We start from the raw sequence: 24,387 nt of genomic DNA on the forward strand, positions 1-24,387 counted from the left end.
CCGAGTGCCCCGAACCCACGACGATGGGCGGATCCGACGCGCTCAGTCCTGCGTCTGGGAGGTGACTGCCCTTGGCGAAGCGTCCATCATGAATCGCCTAGCACACCCTCCCTGGGAAGACGGGGGGAAAGACGTTAAACACATTAAACGGCACATTCACAAACACACACACAGGCACGTTCACACACAGTGGCACAAGAGGGAAAAACGGGTTTGGTATACACAGGGGAAGACTGACAACCACTGGCACAGACAAACACATAACAGGCGCCAGGCTTCGCGCCAGGAGGAGAGCGAGCAAGGGAGAGAGGTCCGGGGCTGCTGGTGCTGCGTTGGGCAGTCCCCCCCCTGCCTTCGCTGCGGACTCTCCGCCAGGTGCAGCGCCGCATGCGGACGTGCCCGGTGCATCGCGGCGGGAGGACGTGCCCGGTGCATAGCGGCGGGCGGACGTGCCCGGTGCAGCGTGGCGTGCGTACGCGCTTGGTGCATCGCGGCTGGCGTACGCGCTAGGTGCATTGCGGCTGGCAGACGCCCCGTGCGGGCCGTTTGGGGTTTCCCTGTCAGTGTCCATGTCTTCCTCTGTCCTCCGGCTCCACTCCATGGACTGCTCCGGGCTGCCACCCCGGGAGTAGTCCATTGCGCTTTCGCCGGAGCGATCGAAGGGTGGACGGCTCTCCGCACTCTCCTTGACAGTCCCAGCTGCTCTCTCCGAGGAAGGCGGACTGTCCTCTTCCTCCGTATAGGAGTCCTCCTCCTCCTCACCATAGTCGCCGGTGGGTGTGGAGCACTCCAACGGGGGGTAGTCCTCTTCCTCCTCCTCCCCGCCCTCCTCTATGGTAGGAGTGGAACCTACGGGCGGAGGGAGGTAGTCATCATTATCCGACTCCTCCTCCTCCTCTTCACCGTGGTCGACGGGGGAAAGCCTCGCTCACCGACGGGGGGTAGGCTTCCTCTCCCTCCTCGCCGTAGTAGACGGTGGAGGCGTCGCATAACGAGGGAGGGTAGCCTTCCTCTTCGTCCTCCTGCTCCTCCTCTTCGGAGTCCTCGGCCCCGAACTCGCTCTCTGGGGTGGACTGGGTGGCTCTGATGACGCACGAGCCCACCCTCAGAGGCGAGAGGGCGCGGGAAGGAGACGGGTGTAAGTGTCTCCAAATCCTCACCGCGCCCTCGCGGAACAAGTCCGCCCTTTCGGGGTCCAGGCACTCACGAGCCGCGGCCAGCTGAGCAGCGCACACTGGGTCCTGCTCTAGCTGTTCCAGCGTGGGCGTGGTCTCGTGGTGCGGGAAGGAGTCCTTCTCCAGCTCGCCCTCTGTCCCATAGAGCTCGGGAATGCTGACCCGTACAGGCGAGAGCTCCCGGGAAGGCGAGGGGTGTCTCTCCCGCCACACCCGCACCGCTGTCTTGCGGTACTCCTCCGCCAACTCCGGTATAGCGGTCTCCCGAGCCGCACACAGCAGATAGGAGCACTCGGGATCCCGCTTCAGCTGCTCCGGAGTCGGCGTGGAGTTGCGGCGCGGGGGGGAGGAAGACGCGTGGTGGTGGCTCTTGCTGGGCTTCTTGCCCTTCTTGGGCTTTGGCTTGTCGTTCTGTGACGCTGGGCGGCGACAGACAGACGAGACACAGAATCCGTATTTTGCCTTGACAGACGTCACTTTTATTTTTACAATTATTGCGCAATCGGCGCACGAATAATAAACAGGTACACACAACGTGTAGACTTAGACAACGACGAGCACAGGACACTGTGCGAGCGCACATTAAATAGACAAACCACATTAACCCCAGGTGATTACGAGACGATTCACAGGTGAGACGGATTATCACATGACATAGCTATCACCACGAAATATCCACAGACGCAGACGATGCACGTAGACTACGTAAACACACGCCCAAAAGGGAGGGGCCGGGGTCCTCAACGTGACAACAAGTACTCTATCAAAAAGGTGACTTGAGAAGAAGTTGAAGTGTTCTTTAAAAACTACTTAAGTAGAAGTACAGAAGTATTCAGCATTTTTTGTACTTAAGTATTGCAAGTTATTTATTGTAAAATGTATTACTCAAGTACTGAAATTAAAAAGTACAAGTATTGTGTTTTGTATTAAGTTTAATAAGCAGTCAAAGTTTGATTATCTATTTTTATATATCACTTACAAATCAAAGCTTTCAGAGACCACAATTACAAGTGTTCTGTATGTAAAAACAACTAGCAACTTAAAAAACTGGGCTTAACACTTTGTACACAAAAAACTGAAAACCTATGTCCCGCTACATCGTAGGTTTGACACAGAAGTACAATTATTCTTAATTTAGCTGAGAAAACAAGGTGTATTTTGGACGTCAAATCCATCCATCGGGTTCTAAGGGTAAGCCTACTGCCCTGGGTTTACCCTCAATAAATGCCCTTACCCTATAAAAAGACTACACTATAAAAATGGGCACATGATTAGTCAGCACGAAAAGAGCTTACAATTGCTAAAAACACAATTCAGCGTGACATCGTCTCTTTGATTGCCAGCTAATGTTAAGTGAACACTGCAGCACGTCATGAACATTATTAGGTTAGTTAGCTAGCTAAGATAGCTCGCCTAACTAGTGTTTCTTGACAGCTCAAGGTGGTGTGTCTTCTGTGCATTATATTTGTAACTTACATTGATGTTTCTTCAAGTTCGAAGGTGAATTTTTGAAGGCCAACAGTTCACACTCTTTAGGAGTAGACACTTCATCATATAGGAATTTTCTTTCACTCCGGCAAATGCAAACATTGTCTCTAGGTAGGGCCAGGGGTGGTGTCCTTCCTCACCCTCACGATCACTCGATGTTGGAGGTGTGGATGGTACATTAAAATGCCAACAAGTTTATGTAATACACATATTCTTCTGCTCTTACCAAACACGATACCATCTCTTTTAATGTGATAAAAGCAAATTATTTAGAATCATTTCGAGTATATGTGTATTTGTATAAATATGTAAATTAAGCTGAAGGTGTTGGAAAATATTGAAAATGGACCTTGAAAGTGTCGTACGAGAGCATGAATTCCACCTTGTAACTTGGCATGCACAAAAATCAAGAGGTGCACGACCTTGTGACGCGACAGCACACGGGGCCAACGTGCATGGGCGGAGCCACCGCGATTGAGTAATTTTTGCCGCACGGACCCTTGCGCCAGTCACGACCCGTCAAGTTAACCTAGATTACGAAGCTCAAGTATTGAGTGAAGGCAGCAGCTGAGGCAGGACGAGATCGGAGCATGCGCAGTTTTCATATGAGACAGCCTGATCTCTTGACCCGGTGACAGCACCAGCTGTCTGTAATTGTAATGAGTAACTATAGAGCCTGTAAAAAATGTATTGGAGTAAAAGTGTTAAACTAATGAAAAATATGTAGTGAAGTAAAAGTGGAAGTAGGAAAAAAAATAATACTCCAGTAAAGTACAGATACAGTATTTTAGTACTTAAGTACAGTAGTGAAGTAGTTCTACTTCGTTACTATACAACTCTGTACATATTACAATAACAGCAATAGCCAAGGACAGTACATGAATGTTCATGAATGGATTCAGCAGGGCTAGACTGAACGCCCAACACCAGAAGAGCACACAATACACTCACCGGCCACTTTATTAGGCACACCTTGCTAGTACCAGGATGGGCCTCCTTTTGCCTTCAGAACTGCCTTAATCCTTCGTGGCATAGATTCAACAAAGTACTGGAAACATTCCTCAGAGAGTCTGGTCCATATTGACATGATCGCATCACGCTGTTGCTACAGATTTGTCGGCTAGTAATTTGGTTTACTGTTGCCGTTCTATCAGCTCGATTCAGTCTGGCCATTCTCCTCTGACCTCTGGCATCAACAAGGCATTTGCGCCCACAGAGCTGCCCCTCACTGTATATTTTCTCTTTTTGTAATCCCTTTCTGTAAACCCTAGAGATGGTTGTGCATGAAAATCCCAGTAGATCAGCAGTTTCTTAAATACTCAAACCAGCCCGTCTGGCACCAACAACCATGCCACGTTCAAAGTCACTTAAATCACCTTTCTTCCCCATTCTGATGCTCTGTTTGAACTGCAGCAGATCGTCTTGGTCATGTCTACATGCCTAAATGCGTTGAGTTGCTGCCATGTGATTGGCTGATTCAACATTCGCATTAATGAGCAGTTAGACATGTGTATATAATAAAGTGGCTGGTGAGTGTAAATACCTTTGAAAATACTGTGATGTGATATTGTTTTATTTGCATAACACTGTGACTTTCGACATAAACATTCTCCAGGAGCTGGAAGACTGAAAACGTGAAACAACCACATATGGATGCTCTCACACAAGACTGGTGATTCCTGGGCCTAAAACCACAGTGGACCTGAAGAGCTGGTGGAGCTACAAAGTGAGAATAATTCTGGACACAAGCTTGAGATACTTGTAAATGTGGTGGCGCTCCAGCAAAGGCCCCTGAGTGAGTGACCTGTGATCTGAAATCTTCCTGGCTCATAAAGAAGGACACGAGTGCAAACATGCTAACATGGAAGACATGGCTAAGGCAAAGTTCACGAATCATCTCTGGAGAGAAAAGAGAGTCAGAGGAGGGAATGTAACCTGGCTGAGTCATGGGTGGATCAGGCTGGACACAAATACTAATTCTAATGCGGTTTATTACAAAACCACTACAATTAAGATTAAACACAGATAAAAAACAGAAGATGAGACATTGCCGTAAGAACTGCAATGTCAAGGAGGGGGCGATCGTGACAAATGAAAATGAAAAATCATGCAGAATGTCAAATATTGATCATTTCAAATTCAATTTCTCTTTGATTACACAAGCTAGCAACAGGAAACTGTGAATATGTTCATTTCAGAGACACTGTTGCAAATCCTTAAAAGTAAAATGATCAAAATAAGAGTCCCTGTGCAAGTGTTTTCACAAACTTGTTTACGGACCGTGTGGGACACCATTCTTGACACAGCAGTAATGTTACGCTGGGAGGAGGCAGGCACGACGAGCGGGTACGGTAACATACAACGTTTATTTATATGAACAAAGGTGAAAGTGCGGCGCGAACATTAAATAGGTGATTAACACATACCCTCGTGATCACGAGACAAGGCACAGGTGAGACTACGAACACGCTCACAAACAACCCACACCCACAGAACTACAAACATGGACCTAACGGCACACAGACACTGTAGCGACACGCCCACAAGGAGGGGTTCGGAGCTCTCACTGTGACAAGTAATACTAACATCTGAAAAAAATTCCAATGTCCTGTAAAAAATCAATAAGTTGTTTTTTTCGTAATGTTGATTTCATAATGATTGATTAGATTTCCCTGTTTTTCTCTTCTTTGGACTTTAAAGACAAGACAAGTAAAAAAAAAATTTAAGTCCAAAACAAAAAAAACTTTTTGGACAAAATGTCTATAAAACTCTTCACTCTTCACATTACAGAGAGACTACACTTATGCCGTGGCACTAATTATTATCAAGGAGGGCAACAGTTTGTTTTTATTTTTCACATTTTAATATATGTATGTTACTCAGATATATTATTTCAGTGAATATCAAGACTGTGTAAAACCCCTTAATTCTCATTCAGATCTGTCTGCTGGATTGTGAGATCAATCTCAGAAACATGTTCAGCATGAAGTCACAAAAACTGAGAGTAACAACCACTTAATTACAGCAGCAAAGAGGAGATTCCTAAAGCAAAGATGATTCCTAAAATTATATACGGTAACACCTTCATGTCCTAAGTGATCCACATAACTTTCTCTCCCTCTCTCTCTTAAACACCCAAACACACAGTTTGACTCTGAAATTGACAGAAGGCACACTATATCTTTAAGTGTGGTATCAGCTTCCTACAAAAGTCTCTTTCTCTTCAACTCTGACAAGTGTAACATGATTACCAGATAGCCCACAGAAGGCTGAAGCTGACAGACTGGGCTGAAGTATCAAGGGCTTTCCCCAGTCTTATCTTCCATCACTCTGTCCATCACACTATCCTGATTTGTCCCACTATTTTTCAAATGTGATCTGTCACTAAGCTGAAGGATGAAAAGAATGTGGCTCTTTATCAATGTCACTTGCCAGGCACAGGATACATTCAGTTATGGATTTAGCAGCAAAACTTCACCAAACAACACTGCTTACATTTACAGAATGGCCATACACAGCAGGGGACAAAATCACTAACCACAAATATGGAAACACTTGGATTGATCATTAATGTCATTACAATTTTATGTCATTACAAATTTCATTTATATCAACAGAAATTTGACCTGTACTAAAAAAAATACTAAACTAAAAACTAAATATTGCTTTTATGCCATTTTCTCTTAAATTCATCATGTGGTTTTGTTTTTGTTATTGACAAGAGCCACTCACACAACAGCTGACCTGAAAGGCCATGCAGGCTTGAGCATTAATGAGCTAAATGACTTCACCTTTAGTCTTCACAGCTGAGCAAATGGCAGTAGTGAATAATCGTGAGATTTCCTTCCAATGTTTTCATTTACTGACATCCTTAATGGGCATCTGTTCAGCAGGACACATTTCACCTGGTGTTACAGTGCCACACAGAACTGCACCTGTAGCGTCCAGGACCTCTAGAGCCTGACATCTTATTAGAGTAGCCAAGTGATGACACAAAAGCGTTTATGATCATTTGTTCAGATTACACACGTGCACTCTGAGATTCACAGCTGGACATCTGCACTTTAAAGCCAGCAGCAAGAAGCAGAGTGCACCCCTCCTCATTGGCCATTACAGGAATGAACTCCCAACAGGACCACCAAAGACCAGGCAGGCAAGAGGAGGAAAAATAGTTTCAAAGGTCACAATCGCATCCACACTGACAGACAGGATCAATAAGTAATTAAGTTGGCGATTGACTTTAGTTAATTATACTTTACTTACTTCACCTCTTACCTAAAAACTGCAGTCTGTTCAGTCTACCATTTTTACGAGCAAATTTGACTGCTTAATAAAGAATAGAACAAAACAGTGTCCCTTTGACTTTGTATGAGGTTGAAAAAGGCTATTTGGAAAACAGTAGAATTATCATTTTAGCTATCATAACCAGGTAATAGAGCTGAGAGTATGTCACAAATCTAAAATAAACCTCCAGGCTGGTATTACATGGCATTAAGGATGATGGTAAGAATGGAGTTAGACCCAGGCAAGCTTTAAACTCCTTGCTTCTTCAGATATGTGTATTCTCAGGACACGATGTTGCCGTATGGCACTGAATTAATTTGGGTTCCCTCTAAATACAAATTCAGCTGTGATTGTACCAAATGGTTGTGTGTGTGTGTGTGTGTGAGTGTGTGTGTGTGTGTGTGTGTGTGTGTGTGTGTGTGTGTGTGTGTGTGTGTGAGTGTAGTTGCGCACATGCTCTGGTATTTTAGTGAATGTTTGGTTATCCCCGGTGGAGGTAATAGTCTCGTTACAGTCTAATGAGACGATTAACCAAGCATGGAGAACAAACATGGCTTGTGTAAAATCAATGGCATTCATTACATCTAGAGCAGTGAAACAGAGATACACACCTACACATATTAATTGCCCTCTAGTGTGACCCATCTTAGAGGTCAGTGGAGATCAAAGATCAGAAACCCAATTATGTGGAATTATTAATCATATCCTAAATGACATGCTAACATTTATCTATGATATACAAAGGTCTATAACCAAAGTGTTTGCATCATAGCATCATAGTGGTAGAGAAAAATAGTCCTTCACGTTTCATTTTCTTTGCCACTTTCTTTTCTGTTACTTATTTTAGGCTCCAAGTCATGAGCATACTTTTGGAAATAACCGTGACACTTAGGAGGTCAACGATGGAGCCTCCTTAATGAAATAGCTCTATTAAATACAAATGATGAAATCAAAAGTGTGATCCAGGATAGAAAGTGATGCTATTCAAAGTGATTGTATTTGGATTTCAATAGCCTGCTTTCTACCCCTTTTTACTGTCACACCTTGGTAAAACAGAAACAGTCTTTAGTGAAATTAGATTTTAAGTATTATTTTAGGTAGCTATTCTATGCTACCATCTTGTACGAGTGCGCAGGCATGGGGTACGAATCCTGCCGAGGGCCACGTGTTTGTCTTCGTCTACAAAATCTTGTAGAGACGCGGAAATCGACGCTCGAGCGCATACGTTGAGCAACAGTGTCACCTACAGCCACGTACCTGCGACAGCACCTGAGAGCAACATATCAGGAAAATACAATTCAGCATCATCCCCTGAAAGTTCTGCTTATAGTTGAACATACAGAAAATAAAATACAATAAAATATCAGTAACGTAACGTATCTAACAGGTAGTGGGTTGAATAGATTTAATGGAACGTGTTTGGCTGAAGCTGAAAGCTAGCTGATTCGAGATCCGGATGAAGTAACTTTATCTTTAACTCCTCATTGAATTTGTTTTTCTGGAATAATGAGGGCTGTGGAGAATTTGCGACTGACAAAATTAAATAATAAAATATATTAGGAAATACTATATATCTAAATTGAGCGTTTAGCAGCCGTTAATACACAGGCTATTTGCGGTAGGACTGGCAAACATGGGAAATATTGTTATCTCTGTTATCCACTAGGTGGCACGGCTATCCTAAATGTAAAACCTAGTCGGTCTTTCTTAAATGTTTTAATATTTTAGTTTAGTTTAATAGCTTAGCTAAGATTTCTTTGCTGTAACACATATAGATATTTGTTTATATAAACTCCCCATTATTTCTTGTCTAAGTCCTGAAAATTTTTTAGGCTACGTGAAAGTACTGTGAAAAACGAGAATCTGTGCAAAAGTCACAATGTGCGGTTAAAGGCAGGAGTTAAGAGATAAAATATGCTGAGAAAGCACAGACAAAATAAAAAAGTGCATGATATAGGCAAATACAGGCAAATTTCATTTAGTTCATATAAATAGATTGTCAATGGATGGCAGACATGTCTTATTTGAATTTCAGGTACATGGCCGTCTCTGTTTGCATAGGAAAATCACAGCAAAAACTGAACCTAAGCTCAGTACTGCTCAGGTTTTAAAAACAGCTGTTGAAGAGAAGGTGAGTCTTCTCGTTGTACTATCCTGTTGTACTATTAGAGTTGCTAGATTTTATATTGACAACAGCCACGTTTTGCCAAAGCTGGATAATAATCTCTAGGGCTTCCTTTCTAGAACTCATAAAGGACTATTCAAAACGCGAGAAAGACAGAGAGATAACTTCATATTACTTAAACGTAAAACCTGCTTATTGGGTCTTGTGATTCCCCTTTGCCATCCCTTCTCTTTTATAATGTCGGGGTGAGTTATCTTCCTAAACTTGAAGTGTTTGAGGCACAAGCCGTTAAAAGAAAATCACAAGACTGGTCTGAGCGTCTGTTAGTCGGCTGTGCTGCAGGTCTCGCGCAGCTCCCGACTGAAGGCACCTGAGCTTTTAACACCCTCGACCTTCTCACCGTGAACTGCCAAACGAGCCATCATCTCTTGGTTGTGCCTGAGATTCGTCGGTGAGGACTTGTTTGATCGTGTTTATTTACATAACTTGTGTTTAAACTGCGACTTAACTGAGAAAGATGCCGGTGGTTTTCTAACGTTATTTTTTTTTTTGCGAAGTCGCAGACCTGAAATGTTTGCTCACCTAAAGCTATTATTTCTCCGCTGAGGCGTAATTAAGCTTCGTATCTCATATTCTCTGTTTACAGAGGCTGAAAACATTCAAGGGGAAGAACTACTTTGTTGCCTATAGGGCTCCATAAGGCCCCGGAGTCCCATTTTTATCTGTTTGACCCCTTTATTTTGTAGCCCGCCATCCATCTGAAAGGAAAGCATTGTGATCTCCCTTCTGCTTCCTCATTGCTTCAGTCCTAAGCCAAGAATGCCAGCAGCATATCGCCTCCCCCTCCTGACTTTGCTGTTCCTGCAATAGCAGTGATGGCGCATCCAAAAGTGGAATTTTGAAAAAGTGAAGAAGTTGGTAGTGGAAGTGCGAACAAATGCAAGTAAAGCATCATGGTCACATTCAAGGAAGAATATGCATGAAACTGCCCAAAACCTTTATCAGAGAAGGTAAGATCTTAATGTCACTTTGGAGTTCTTTTACAACATGATGACATTTATGAAATTACCTCCTATTTATAGCTTTTCCATTGAAAGCAACATGATTTGACAGCAGCTGTCAAAGAAAATTAATGTTTATCTAGGTACTTTTTTCTTGGTTAAAAAATGCTCAGCTCTACGCATATAACAAATGATAGGTCTACAAAAAACAAGTCTTAACCATACAATACCACTATATATCTCCACTTAGTGGAACACAGTGTGTACACAATGTCCATATGTATTGTGCACACGCAACCAGGGATGAGGTTGGTGAGCATGCATCAGTGTGAGTATGCATCAGCGTGAGTATGCATCAGTGTGAGTATGCATCAGTGTGCACTTCTGTCTGGCTAAATGTTTGTTTGTTTGTCTCATAACTGAAGTACAACATACATAATTCCTTGTGAGTTTCGGTCATGGAAAAAAAGCATGCTGTAAGACAAAGGTAAGAATACAATTGTTACGATATTTACAGTAAATATTGTTAATGTTAATTTCAGATCACACACTAAATTGTGTCATTCAATTTCACGATGGCGTAAGATATATCAGTGGAGAATGATTAACGATGGTAATTTATTCTCAGACCAGGATTAGGTTTTGTTTAAAGCGTTAATGGATGGTTTCCTATAGAGGTGTTATGTTGAATCTCCATAGAGTCAAGGACAGTGCATGTGACTGACAGTGTAATAAATGTAAGATGGACTATGTGTCTCAACGCTGCTGTCTCACTGCAGTAGACTACTCATCATACATTACCTCACTAAACAAAACGCACTTGCGCTGTATTGTTAGCGGAGGACACGTAAGCCCAATAGGGGAACGGGTTTCTGTAGAAATGACCCTGGTTGGAAGTCACTTTGCATTTGGTGTTTGGAGAGATGAAGTAGGTTTGTTGGAGTAGAGTGCAGCTTAATGGAGTCTTGAACTGCATTTAGTGCTGTTTTAGTGGATAACCTACTTACATCATGTTATGGATTGCCTTATCTGGATAGATGCATTCAGACTTTACACCAACAGTCTAGATGCATTCAGACCTTACACCAACATATGTAGAGTTGCTCATATGAAAATACATTTTGCATTTGATTGTGTCGATAGAGCATGACAGAAAGAAATTGTTTTTCAGTACATGCCTTTGTTTTTCTATGTGGGTGTGTGTGTGTGTGTGTGTGTTGTGCTTTATGACATGAGCAAACTGTAATGACTCTGTCAGGAGTGGAAGCTTGGTGCAGCTGTCATTCGTTCCCTGATAAACCCTTTGTCATGACGCACACGCACAAATGTGTACACACACAGCACAGACACTGCTGAGTACATGTGCATTACAAAATAAATAAACGGTTAAATGAGTGCTTATAAGTGTTTGTGTTTGTATATACTCACAGTCTTACGCATTATAAATTTGCACTGTACATAATATGCAGTATGTTACACATACATATATATGTACATTTTATTTATATTATTTTTAATTAAGATTTATCTTCACCACCGCTGTTGTGCAGCACAATTTATACTTGTTTTGTGTGAATTACAAACATGTGTTCTCCCTCGACTCTTCCTCCCTTTTACAGACTATTGTCAGATTCTTCTTCTTGCATGTAGAAGGTTTTCATAATCCCGCTTTCCCCCTATGTCTGTGTTAATTTAGGTTTGTCACATATAATGTGACCCTGTAGGTGTCCTGGTGCTCTTTGACCACAAGATGGCATGATTGTAGAATATTGTTCACTAAGGGTTTCAGCGGCTGTGTGACAGGCTTCCTCTTCAGTGTTGGTGATCTCTTGTCTTATCTCCCTTTCTTGAGAGAGAGAGAGAGAGAGAGAGAATGTGTGAGAGAGCCCTCACCATGCTTTTCAGAGTGCAGTGTTTCTCGCAGCCCTGAACACATCTAGTTCTAGATATTTTCCAGTGTTGCCTTCTTTAACACACTCGACTCCACTTGTAAAAAGCTTTGCTGTTTAATGGATGAGTTAATTCACTTACTCTAGAGCTGTAACACAGGACTAGTGCACCACCAAAAACATTACAATAGCTGTCTCCTGCTGTGTGTGTGTGTGTGTGTGTGTGTGTGTGTGTGTGTGTGTGTGTGTGTGTGTGTGTGTGTGTGTGTGTGTGTGTTTGCTGACAGGCCTCTCATTAAGATCTAAATGCATGTGACGGGTGGCCGTATTAGGCTGCATCTGGAACAAATGGGTTGGGCATTCTCTCTGAACCCCATCTCTCCTCATCCCCCCTAACCTCCACCCACCCCCCCCCCCCCCCCTCCCCGCCTCCACCCAGCTCCCCCCACCTCCACCCAGCTCCCCCCACCTCCACCCATCTCGCTATCTGTTTTGGGTAAACACACACATACACACGCAAAGTCATGGACACAGGTTTGTTCCTGATACTTGTTCTATTTTCTTTCGGGAGTGTGATGGTTAGTGTGATACTGGGGAGGGAGAGATGGTCTCGTATGAATGTGATTCCACGCTTTGATGCAGGGACAGATTGTAAACTGTGATTTTATTAAATCCTTCATTAGGATTCATCAGTGAGATTGGATCAGAAAAAGGTCACCGTGTAAATTCAGCCCCCTTTCCCCCCAGTCCTCTCTCTCTCTCTCTCTCTCTCTCTCTCTCTCTCTCTCGCACACTCTCTCACTCTCGCACGCTGTTCCGCAATCTCTCCATTGCCATTGCTGAGGCGAATTTGCTGTGAAAATGGGGAAAAATTATCATTATGGGATGGTGAAGGAATACAAGGTGAAAGTGACATTATCTCCCCCTTCGCTGCCCCCCCCCCCTCCATCCCCCCTCGCTTGCACTGTCGGCTGCCTTTCGCGGGACGGTGGTGCCACAAATCATTTGTACGCTCTCATTTAGGTCTGTAGGCTGCAATGGTGCTTACTGCTCAGAGAGCAGATGACTTTCAGAAAGAGAAAGAAAGAGTGAAAGTGTGTGTGTGTGTGGGGGGGGGGGGGGTGAAGCAGGGGGGAGGGGTTTGCTATCTCCTACCACATGGGAGAATCAGTGGGAGTTGGATCTGAAATTGAGAGGGAAATTCTATGTGCCATATGTCAAGTTGTGCTGAAGGGGTTTCTATTATGCAGTGCTCCGCACACGCGAGCCTGTTTGCACACAGCTTGCCTTTGTATGGCTATGTTTGTAAACATGGTTTAGGATATCTATAGCTACACGGATGCGCGGTCTCTCTGGTGGGCCATGTCAAGTGTGAGCTGGCCGTAGATGGGTCCTCTATTGTCCTGAAGTCTCGGCTGAAATGGGCAGCACCGCGACACCACCACAAAAGGGAGAAGTGGGGTTTGTATTGTAAGGAGAGTAATCCCTGAGTGTCTAGCCTCTATTCCCTCCTCCCCCCACCATTTACCATATGTACACACACACACACACACACACACACACACACACACACACACACACACACGAGACTCTTCTTGCACCGTCGCTGGATTACTGTGTGTGTTTGGGGTCAGCCCCCCTACTTGTGATTAGGGTTGCAGCGGTAACCGGTTTCACGGTATACCACGGTATTAAAATGCACGGTTATCATATCGTGTGCGTTTGCTTATTACCGGTAAAAAGCAAGCCAGCGGAGAAACTGACCCGCGCATGCGCAACTCCGCTCCGGTTCAGCTACTCCGCACACAGCGGTGAGAATGGCAGAAAGTGCATCAGACTTAACACATTATTTAACAAAAAAAAGCTAAACTAAAATCAGCGGCGAAAATGACGTAATCGCGGTGGCTCCGCCCGGACATACTTGGTCTCGCGCGCTGTCGATTCGCGAGGTCGTGCACCTCTCGAATTTTGTAACTTTGCGCGCGCTGCGCCTCAGCGCAATGAACAAAGTCATGTTTGCAGGGTTCATACACCTTTATAAGGTGGAATTAAAGTACTTGTACGTAACTTTAAAGGTCCGTTTCAATATTTCCCAGCACCTTAAACTTAATTAAGTTAAATATTTATAAATTTACTCGAAATAATTCGCTTATTTAATCACATTATTTAATGGTTGTTTATTTCCAAAACGCCCAATCTTAACGTCTTCACGTTCTCTCGTGTTTCGTCCTGGAATTACAAGAGGCTCGTATTTGTTAACGTAAGACAAAAGAACTGTGCGGAGTCGCGAGCTACGGTCACTAGTGAAAGTATAAACCTAGCTTTTTAAGGTCCTTTCTTTCACTGGATGTGAAAGACGCCATTAATTTACATGCGTTCATTTTCAAATTCTAACGTGCCTGTTTTTGATATGTTAAAACCAGACTCGGTGTGAAAGCCTTAAAATAGAAATCTCTATTGTGAGGATCATGTCAGAAATAAATCCTCTCTTCCTGCAGTATCTGGTTATATTCTAACTTGGAAGTACAACGGACGTTTACAACAGTTGTTGATCAGACAGCGACCCCGGCTGAGTTTATCAGATATTAAATAATTTAAACTTAAATAATTGTACTGAAATCCATGATTTAGGTTTATCTAATTTTGCAGTATTTATATAAACATGTGTACAGCTTATTTTTTTAAAGGACACATTTTGTATACAATAGTTCCAGGTTTCTACAATAAATAGTTAATTGAACAAAAATAACTTGTTGTAATTTCTTTAAGGGTCAGTGTATCTTTTAATAATATACAAACTAACTGTGATACCGTGATAACCGTGATACCGCGGTATTTTCTGAGACGGTTATCATACCGTGAAAATCTCATACCGTTGCAACCCTACTTGTGATATTACAGATGGGGATTAGCACCTCATTACACACACACACACACACACACACACACACACACACACACCCACACACACACACACACACACACACACACACACACACACACACACACACACAACTAATGTGAGATATTCAAGGTTCATAATGACAGAAGTTAACATTGCCATATACAGTACAAGCACACGAGTACATATATGTGTACATGTGTCTAGTCCTCACAGTGATGTTTAAGGACTCTCGCTCCAGAGGGCACCAGTGCTCACTGCCATTTCCATAGTGGCCAGTGTGTTCATGTGTGTTTTCTTATTCAGAACTACGTGACTTCTCCGTTAGACACATGCCCATTAACCATGGTGTATTGTGTGCATATTAGAGGTCAGATTCACTATGCCTGGTGGCTGCGTGACACTGTCTGTCTGTCTGTCCCGTTGTCCATACCAAGTCTGAACAGTATTTTCTACATAGATAAGATTATTGTCCATGATATTAAGATGCATATATTATATGTAGAAATCATTGTATCTCCCTGTTATATTCGCTGCTGCTAGTTTGTATTTGTGTAGCATTTTCATGTGAGGATGTTATGAGGCAATTTGAGATGTCACATTTTGCAGCAAGAGTCTAACACAGAAAGAGAGAGCAGGAAGTCACCTGAGAGGGACATGGTGAAACAGGACTGGTCAACAGGAAGCAGGAAGTTACCTAAGAGGTATATGGTGAAACAGGACTGGTCAACAGGAAGCAGGAAGTCACCTGAGAGGGACATGGTGAAACAGGGCTGGTCAACAGGAACCAGGAAGTGACATGAGAGAGACATGGTGAAACAGGATTGGTCAACAGGAAGCAGGAAGTTACCTAAGAGGTACATGGTGAAACAGGACTGGTCAACAGGAAGCAGGAAGTCACCTAAGAGGTACATGGTGAAACAGGACTGGTCAACAGGAACCAGGAAGTGACATGAGAGGGACATGGTGAAACAGGATTGGTCAACAAAAAGCAGGAAGTGACATGAGAGGGACATGGTGAAACAGGACTGGTCAACAGGAAGCAGGAAGTCACCTGAGAAGGACATGGTGAAACAGGACTGGTCAACAGAAAGCAGGGAGTCACCTGAGAGGAACATAGTGAAACAGGACTGGTCAACAGGAAGCAGGAAGTTACCTAAGAGGTACATGGTGAAACAGGACTGGTCAACAGGAAGCAGGAAGTCACCTGAGAGGGACATGGTGAAACAGGGCTGGTCAACAGGAAGCAGGAAGTGACATGAGAGAGACATGGTGAAACAGGATTGGTCAACAGGAAGCAGGAAGTTACCTAAGAGGTACATGGTGAAACAGGACTGGTCAACAGGAAGCAGGAAGTCACCTAAGAGGTACATGGTGAAACAGGACTGGTCAACAGGAACCAGGAAGTGACATGAGAGGGACATGGTGAAACAGGATTGGTCAACAGGAAGCAGGAAGTTACCTAAGAGGTACATGGTGAAACAGGACTGGTCAACAGGAAGCAGGAAGTCACCTAAGAGGTACATGGTGAAACAGGACTGGTCAACAGGAACCAGGAAGTGACATGAGAGGGACATGGTGAAACAGGATTGGTCAACAAAAAGCATGAAGTGACGAGAGAGACATGGCGAAGCAGGACTGGTCAACAGGATGCAGGAAGTCACCTGAGAGGGACATGGTGAAACAGGGCTGGTCAACAGGAACCAGGAAGTGACATGAGAGAGACATGGTGAAACAGGATTGGTCAACAGGAAGCAGGAAGTTACCTAAGAGGTACATGGTGAAACAGGACTGGTCAACAGGAAGCAGGAAGTCACCTAAGAGGTACATGGTGAAACAGGACTGGTCAACAGGAACCAGGAAGTGACATGAGAGGGACATGGTGAAACAGGATTGGTCAACAAAAAGCAGGAAGTGACATGAGAGGGACATGGTGAAACAGGACTGGTCAACAGAAAGCAGGAAGTCACCTGAGAGGGACATGGTGAAACAGGACTGGTCAACAGAAAGCAGGGAGTCACCTGAGAGGAACATAGTGAAACAGGACTGGTCAACAGGAAGCAGGAAGTTACCTAAGAGGTACATGGTGAAACAGGACTGGTCAACAGGAAGCAGGAAGTCACCTGAGAGGGACATGGTGAAACAGGGCTGGTCAACAGGAAGCAGGAAGTGACATGAGAGAGACATGGTGAAACAGGATTGGTCAACAGGAAGCAGGAAGTTACCTAAGAGGTACATGGTGAAACAGGACTGGTCAACAGGAAGCAGGAAGTCACCTAAGAGGTACATGGTGAAACAGGACTGGTCAACAGGAACCAGGAAGTGACATGAGAGGGACATGGTGAAACAGGATTGGTCAACAGGAAGCAGGAAGTTACCTAAGAGGTACATGGTGAAACAGGACTGGTCAACAGGAAGTCACCTAAGAGGTACATGGTGAAACAGGACTGGTCAACAGGAACCAGGAAGTGACATGAGAGGGACATGGTGAAACAGGATTGGTCAACAAAAAGCATGAAGTGACGAGAGAGACATGGCGAAGCAGGACTGGTCAACAGGATGCAGGAAGTCACCTGAGAGGGACATGGTGAAACGGGATTGGTCAACAGCAAGTCACCTGAGAGGGACATGGTGAAACAGGAAGCAGGAAGTGACAAGAGAGACATGGCGAATCAGGACTGGTCAACAGGAAGCAGGAAGTGACATGAGAGGGACATGGTGAAACAGGACTGGTCAACAGGAAGCAGGAAGTCACCTGAGAGGGACATGGTGAAACAGGACTGGTCAACAGGAAGCAGGAAATGACATGAGAGGGACAGGATGAAACGGGATTGGTCTGCAGGAAGTCACCTGAGAGGGACATGGTGAAACAGGACTGGTCAACAGGGAGCAGGAAGTGATGAGAGAGACATGTCGAAACAGGACTGGTCAACAGGAAGCAGGAAGTCACCTGAGAGGGACAGGATGAAACCGGACTGGTCAACAGGAAGCAGGAAGTCACCTGAGAGGAACATGGTGAAACAGGACTGGTCAACAGGAAGCAGGAAGTCACCTAAGAGGTACATGGTGAAACAGGACTGGTCAACAGGAACCAGGAAGTGACATGAGAGGGACATGGTGAAACAGGATTGGTCAACAGGAAGCAGGAAGTTACCTAAGAGGTACATGGTGAAACAGGACTGGTCAACAGGAAGTCACCTAAGAGGTACATGGTGAAACAGGACTGGTCAACAGGAACCAGGAAGTGACATGAGAGGGACATGGTGAAACAGGATTGGTCAACAAAAAGCATGAAGTGACGAGAGAGACATGGCGAAGCAGGACTGGTCAACAGGATGCAGGAAGTCACCTGAGAGGGACATGGTGAAACGGGATTGGTCAACAGCAAGTCACCTGAGAGGGACATGGTGAAACAGGAAGCAGGAAGTGACAAGAGAGACATGGCGAATCAGGACTGGTCAACAGGAAGCAGGAAGTGACATGAGAGGGACATGGTGAAACAGGACTGGTCAACAGGAAGCAGGAAGTCACCTGAGAGGGACATGGTGAAACAGGACTGGTCAACAGGAAGCAGGAAATGACATGAGAGGGACAGGATGAAACGGGATTGGTCTGCAGGAAGTCACCTGAGAGGGACATGGTGAAACAGGACTGGTCAACAGGGAGCAGGAAGTGATGAGAGAGACATGTCGAAACAGGACTGGTCAACAGGAAGCAGGAAGTCACCTGAGAGGGACAGGATGAAACCGGACTGGTCAACAGGAAGCAGGAAGTCACCTGAGAGGAACATGGTGAAACAGGACTGATCAACAGGATGAAGGAAGTCACCTGAGAGGGACATGGTGAAACAGGGCTGGTCAACAAAAAGCAGGAAGTGACAAGAGGGACATGGTGAAACAGGGCTGGTCAACAGGAAGCAGGAAGTGATGAGAGAGACATGGCAAAACGGGATTGGTCAACAGGAAGCAGGAAGTGACATGAGGGACATGGTGAAACAGGACTGGTCAAGAGGATGCAGGAAGTGACATGAGAGGGATATAGTGAAACAGGACTGGTCAACAGGAAGCAGGAAATTATGAGAGAGACATAGCGAAATGGGACTTGTCAACAGAAAGCAGGAAGTTACATAAGAGGGACATGGTGAAACAGGATTGGTCAACAGGGAGCAGGAAGTGACCTGAGAAAGACATGGAAAACAGAACCATTCAACAGGGAGCAGCAGACATTCAGGACCCCCCCCCCCCCCACACTCTAAACACTCCGACCACCTGCTGCCCTCGGCAACCATTGCATTATGGAGGTGGTCAGCAGCAGTTTGACCATAATGAGTATGGCCGCCGCCCGCCCGCCCACTCCGCCTCTGACCTTTGCATGCTGGCTGCCTCTTGGGTTCAGACTGGGGCCAAGCAGAGGAGCCCAGCAAAGATGACCTCCTCCATAATTACACCATAAAGATGAAAGTAGAACGTGCTCAAAGCACACACACACACACACACACACACACACACACAGTATTGCAGGCCTGCATGTTTACATTGGCATCCTTACCAGGAGTATATTACCCCAGTGTTATTGTCTTTACATTCAATCCTATTCAATTCCACACTGACTACAAAGACGTAAATGTAAAATGTGCCATATTTTGTCAATTGGTGATTTTTACACCGCAATCGAAATTTGTCCTCCACTTTTAACCCATTTGTGCAGTTAGAACACACACACACACACACTAATGATTACTAGGGGGCTGTGGATCACACGTGCCCAGAGCGGTGGGCAGCCCTAGCCCGGCGCCCGGGGAGCAGTTGGGGTTAGGTATCTTGCTCAAGGGTGCCTCAGTCATGGCCTCAGGTCTGGTAATCGAACCCACAACCCTCCGGTCACAAGACCAGTTCCCTACCACCAAGCCATGACTTGTGTATAATTTTAATAATCCATAAATGAACTGATCTCCTCAAGTCCTCCAGCCCATCGTGGTTGTGCCTCGGCCAGAGCAGGTTGACTGCTCACCCCTCACAGCTCACCACCGCGTACATGTTCCTCCGCTCTGCTCCTGTAGCTGTCTGGAGTGGTGGTCCAGAAAGGCTCAGGGCTGGCCATCCATGTTCACAGCTTTCACTTCCTGTTCAGACACACTGTGTGTGTGTGTGTGTGTGTGTGTGTGTGTGTGTGTGTGTGTGTGTGTGTGTGTGTGTGTGCGTGCGTGCGTGTGTGTGTGTGTGTATGAGAGAGAGAGAGAAAAAGAGAGAGAGAGAGAGAGAGAAAGCGCACATTTATGGTAAATTTAGTTTCTTGTCACACAGTATGAACTTTGCTGTGTTTCTTCATCTTCTTAGTTTCTTCATCACCAAATATTGCTGCCATTTTCTGTATTGTATGATGTGTGATTTTAAACATTTTCTGCACTTTCAAGTGTTTGTGTGTGTATACTTCTCTATTATGGCTATTGCAAACAAGGCAAGCTGTTATTTAAATGGAAATCACAAATGTGATGCATTTATTTTCTACAGCTCTACGCTGACAGGTTATTTGTGTTCCATTTGCAGCCCGTGGTCTTCTCCTGGACTCATGGTGTACTCTAGTTATTTGTGGAATGTGTTGGTCATGCTAAGCACACTTAGCATGGACAGTTTAAATATAAACATATGTAGAAAAATGACTCCACATGTCCCAAAGTGTGTATTAAACACTAGCTGTGCATGCTGGCTGTGCCCATGACCAGGGTCAGGTGCAAATTGGTACATATTTGTGTCACGTTAAAATACGTCCCCATTTGCGTTTTCCTCACAATAATAGTTTTGCCATCTGTTCTCAGTGGTAGTGGAAAAAGAGGGTAGAAAGCTGAACCAATGTCAGTGTCCTCCTTTTATTTAACCACTATTCTCATATTTATATGGCTATTTAATGTGCCTGGTTTTTATTTGCCAGTCTTTGTGCTACCCCAGGCTCTGAATTATGGAATAGCTCTGAACAGTGGCTCGGTTTTCATCTTTGTTGTGAAATGTTATTTCTTCCTCCTACAGTTCCACTTCAGTGACTCTGATTGAACAGAAGGCAAGCAAACTATCATCTCTTTCTCTCTCTCTCTCTCTCTCTCTCTCTCTCTCTCTCTCTCTCTCTCTCTCTCTCTCTCTCTCTCTCTCTCTCTCTCTCTCTCTCTCGTGTCTCTCTTTTACTCTCTCTCTTTAATATATGTATCTCGCTCATCCCCGCGCTCGCATTCTGCTTCTTGTCGATTTCCCCAGTGTGCTCTTAAACTGCTAGTGTAATTTAAATACAGAGCTTTGCATTAGCGGGAGGCACTTTGCCTCTGTGATAGGGCATAGAGGATAGCAGAACAATAAGGAGAATGAGACAGGGAGGGTGGAAAGGGAATTGGCTTACATTATCACACACCATCTAAAACCAGAGAGCAGAGGGCTTCAAACGCACTGCCGGCGGCATGCAACAGCCGCCCTTTTGAATTGTAAGCAGAGCGGCATAAAGCCGCACAAAGACAAGTACACAAGCCGGCACAGCCGAGCACAAGTCATTGTGGCCGAATGAAATGGCGTGTTTTCACAGCCAGAATTTGAACTTAATTTTAGACTCAGCCATTACCGTCCAAACCGCTCGCACAAAAGTGGCGTCTTCCATCAGTCTGCCCGCAATGACACGTCCATCCACATCCTCCCTGCCTCGTCAACCAGCAGGTGCCACTAATACATCACAATCACTGTGTTTGTTTTTAAAACTGTGTAGCTTGTTGTGATGAAGCGGTAATCTGGATTAGAGAATGGTGGCAGAAATTGATGAATGAAAAAAGAATGAGTAAATGAACGGTGGAAGAAGTGAAGGAAAGAACTTTGGAAGGAGAGTGAAAAGAGGAATGATGCAGTCAAGATATTGATATGTGTACTGGCGTAGTTAACTATCTACAACCAGGCAGGATGTGAATTCATAATTTTGTTTTTCACAACTCACGCTGTGAGACCCTGTTGAAAAATTCACATTTGCTAACTAGAATTTTATCCAAATAGTTTGTTGCTGTTTATTTTTTATTCCTATTATTATATATGAGACAGATTTACAAGTTTTCAGTGACTGAATAGTTGTGATCATGAAATGAGATATTCATGTTGTAGGTGGTGAGTTTTACTTGTGTATGTCGGCGGGGGGGGGAGAGGTCATAGGTTGCCAAAATGCAGAGTAGGTAAGATATTTTGAGTGTCTCTGCGTGATGGTCTCACAGCGTTGATGCACATCACATCTGCTCAGACCCCAGCTGCATGTGCTGAGGTACAGCAGGAGTACACTCTGGGTCACAAAGATTCTTCTCTTTCAAACAAAGCTTGTCTGTATTAGTGTGTGTGTGTGTGTGTGTGTGTGTGTGTGTGTGTGTGTGTGTGTGTGTGTGTGTGTGTGTGTGTGTGTGTGTGTGTGTGTGTGTGTGTGTGTGTGTGTGTGTGCTTTTTCGTACACGTGTGTTTTTGTCTCCGAGAGTAACAAAAAGAGAACTTTTGTGTAGTACCAGTCTGTAAGTCTGTGTTCCTGAGATTCTGTTGAATGGGCTTGGACTCTGGGTGGTCCTTTATATTCCTGTCTTCCTTTTCCTGGACTTTAATTCTTCCCCTCCCCTCCCCCTCTATGCCTAGAACTATAAGACATTATTAATGGCAGGCTCTTTGAGATGCTGACCTGCTCTTTATTGATTAGTAGGCAGTCCGCATGTATCTCTTTCATTATGCCTGTCAGCTGCACTTCATCAATAAGCCAGGTCTAAAAATAATCGGGCCACGACTAGTAAGTGTTAGTATGAATTTCTGACCCTCCTTTATCCACGTGAGATGTAGATGATTGATTGTTCTGCTGTATTTTTGAGGGTCCGTGCTATGCCCTGGGTGTTGTGGATGTATATGTTCTGTGGTATCTTTCTATTGATCTAGGGGACGTATTCTCTTACTAACCGTTTCCTGCTCTCCGCACCCATCTGGAGCGCTGTGCAGGAGGTCTGTATCTAAGTTCTGTCTCCATGTCACCAATACTTCCCCTGAACATATCCGGAAGCTTCAGCTCACTAAGTGTAGTGTACTGTTACACTAAATATTGCCTCCTCTCCCTCAGGAACGAGGATGTTTTGTTTTTTTTTTTTTTGTTTTTAACTGTGTAGTGTCATTTGTTTACTCAAAATATATTCAACATATTCAACATGTCTCTGTGCGACAAGAATATACACTGCCAATAAGGTTTTTTTTTTTTTCTTTTTTAACTGAAGAATTGTTGATTGTGTCCCAGATAATTAGAGATATTTGGGAGTAGCATTCGCTTATTTGTTTGTTATTCTATGATTTTTTTATGTTTCACTAGATGACATCTTCTCGACCTCTTGTGCCCTGGTAGCATGGTAACACCTCCCGTGTTCCTTATGCAAGGTCGCACACATCTTCTGTCACGACTGTCATGACGGTCACAAAGCCTGCTTCTTTTGTCAACTTTCACCTCAACCCTCATATTCCTTCTTACACAGACCTTCACTGACAGATCTATCCCTGACTGTGATTCTAAGAGATCTCTGACTGCTCTGCTGTAAACACTTCATAAGGCACAAGTATAATGATACAGCAGGCAGTGGTCCCATTCATGTTTTCTTTTAAATGTTTTTATACCTCAATAATTATCAATAAACAGATATTGAACTCGGGACAGTAGGTCAGATGAGTTTCTCTCGAGTTCTCCTGTACTGCACATGTAAGAGATATGGCCACTTTGTAACTAAGACTTTCACTGGTGACACCATATGGTAGGGAGCTAACACACTCTTCCTGCTGACTGGACAGGTGGGTGATGTCTGTAATTAGATCTGATTTGGGAGACTTTTCCTGTGTCCGTGTGTGTGTGTGTGTGTGTGTGTGTGTGTGTGTGTGTGTGTGTGTGTGTGTGTGTGTGTGTGTGTATGTGTGTGTGTGTGTGTGGCACGTTTGACTCTTTTTTTCTTTTTGTTTTATGTTTTTTTGTCCCATGAAACAGGAGAGATGCGTGATTGGTCAGTGTGTTCCTCGCAGTTTGTCACAGTGTGTGTACTTACTGAAGCCTTCACTTCTGCGCCTGCCCTTGAAACTCACTTCTAATGTGTACCACACACACACACACACACACACACACACCCTCCCCCACTCATTCCTCTTGTACTGGCACATCACTGTATGCTGCATGTACTTTTAGCACAAATGGACAGACAAGGACATGGGGAATCCATAAAATGAGTGACACAACCTTATCTTGTCTTATCTTGCCTAAATCATCTTGGCCCTTTGTAGTGTGAATTCAACAGTAATACCTACACTGGTAACATTATTATTATTTATTGCATGCTTGCAGTCTCTATCTTTTTGCTGTAACATACATTGCCATCCTTAAAAAATTTGACAGTGATAATGTTTTGTTAATTTTTGAGAATGTCAACTGTAGTTCAAGGCTAATTGTGCATGGTATAAACTATGGAGGTATAACAGCACTGTAAGCTGAACCGAGCAGAACCGAGAAC

At 44.3% G+C, this 24,387-nt stretch overlaps 1 protein-coding gene across 1 annotated transcript in view; it reads left to right on the forward strand.

Moving 5' to 3' along the window:
- Nucleotides 1-9,883: 9,883 nt before the first annotated feature.
- The window catches only part of myt1b (myelin transcription factor 1b), a 79,638-nt gene continuing 65,134 nt past the window's right edge, over nt 9,884-24,387 (forward strand). The window contains exon 1 of the mRNA XM_076984250.1: nt 9,884-10,082. Coding sequence (XP_076840365.1) covers nt 10,010-10,082 — 73 coding nt within the window. The 5' untranslated portion in view covers nt 9,884-10,009. The remainder of the gene's footprint in view (nt 10,083-24,387) is intronic.

This window comes from Brachyhypopomus gauderio, chromosome 21 (genome assembly GCF_052324685.1).
Source record: "Brachyhypopomus gauderio isolate BG-103 chromosome 21, BGAUD_0.2, whole genome shotgun sequence".
Lineage (NCBI taxonomy): Eukaryota > Metazoa > Chordata > Actinopteri > Gymnotiformes > Hypopomidae > Brachyhypopomus > Brachyhypopomus gauderio.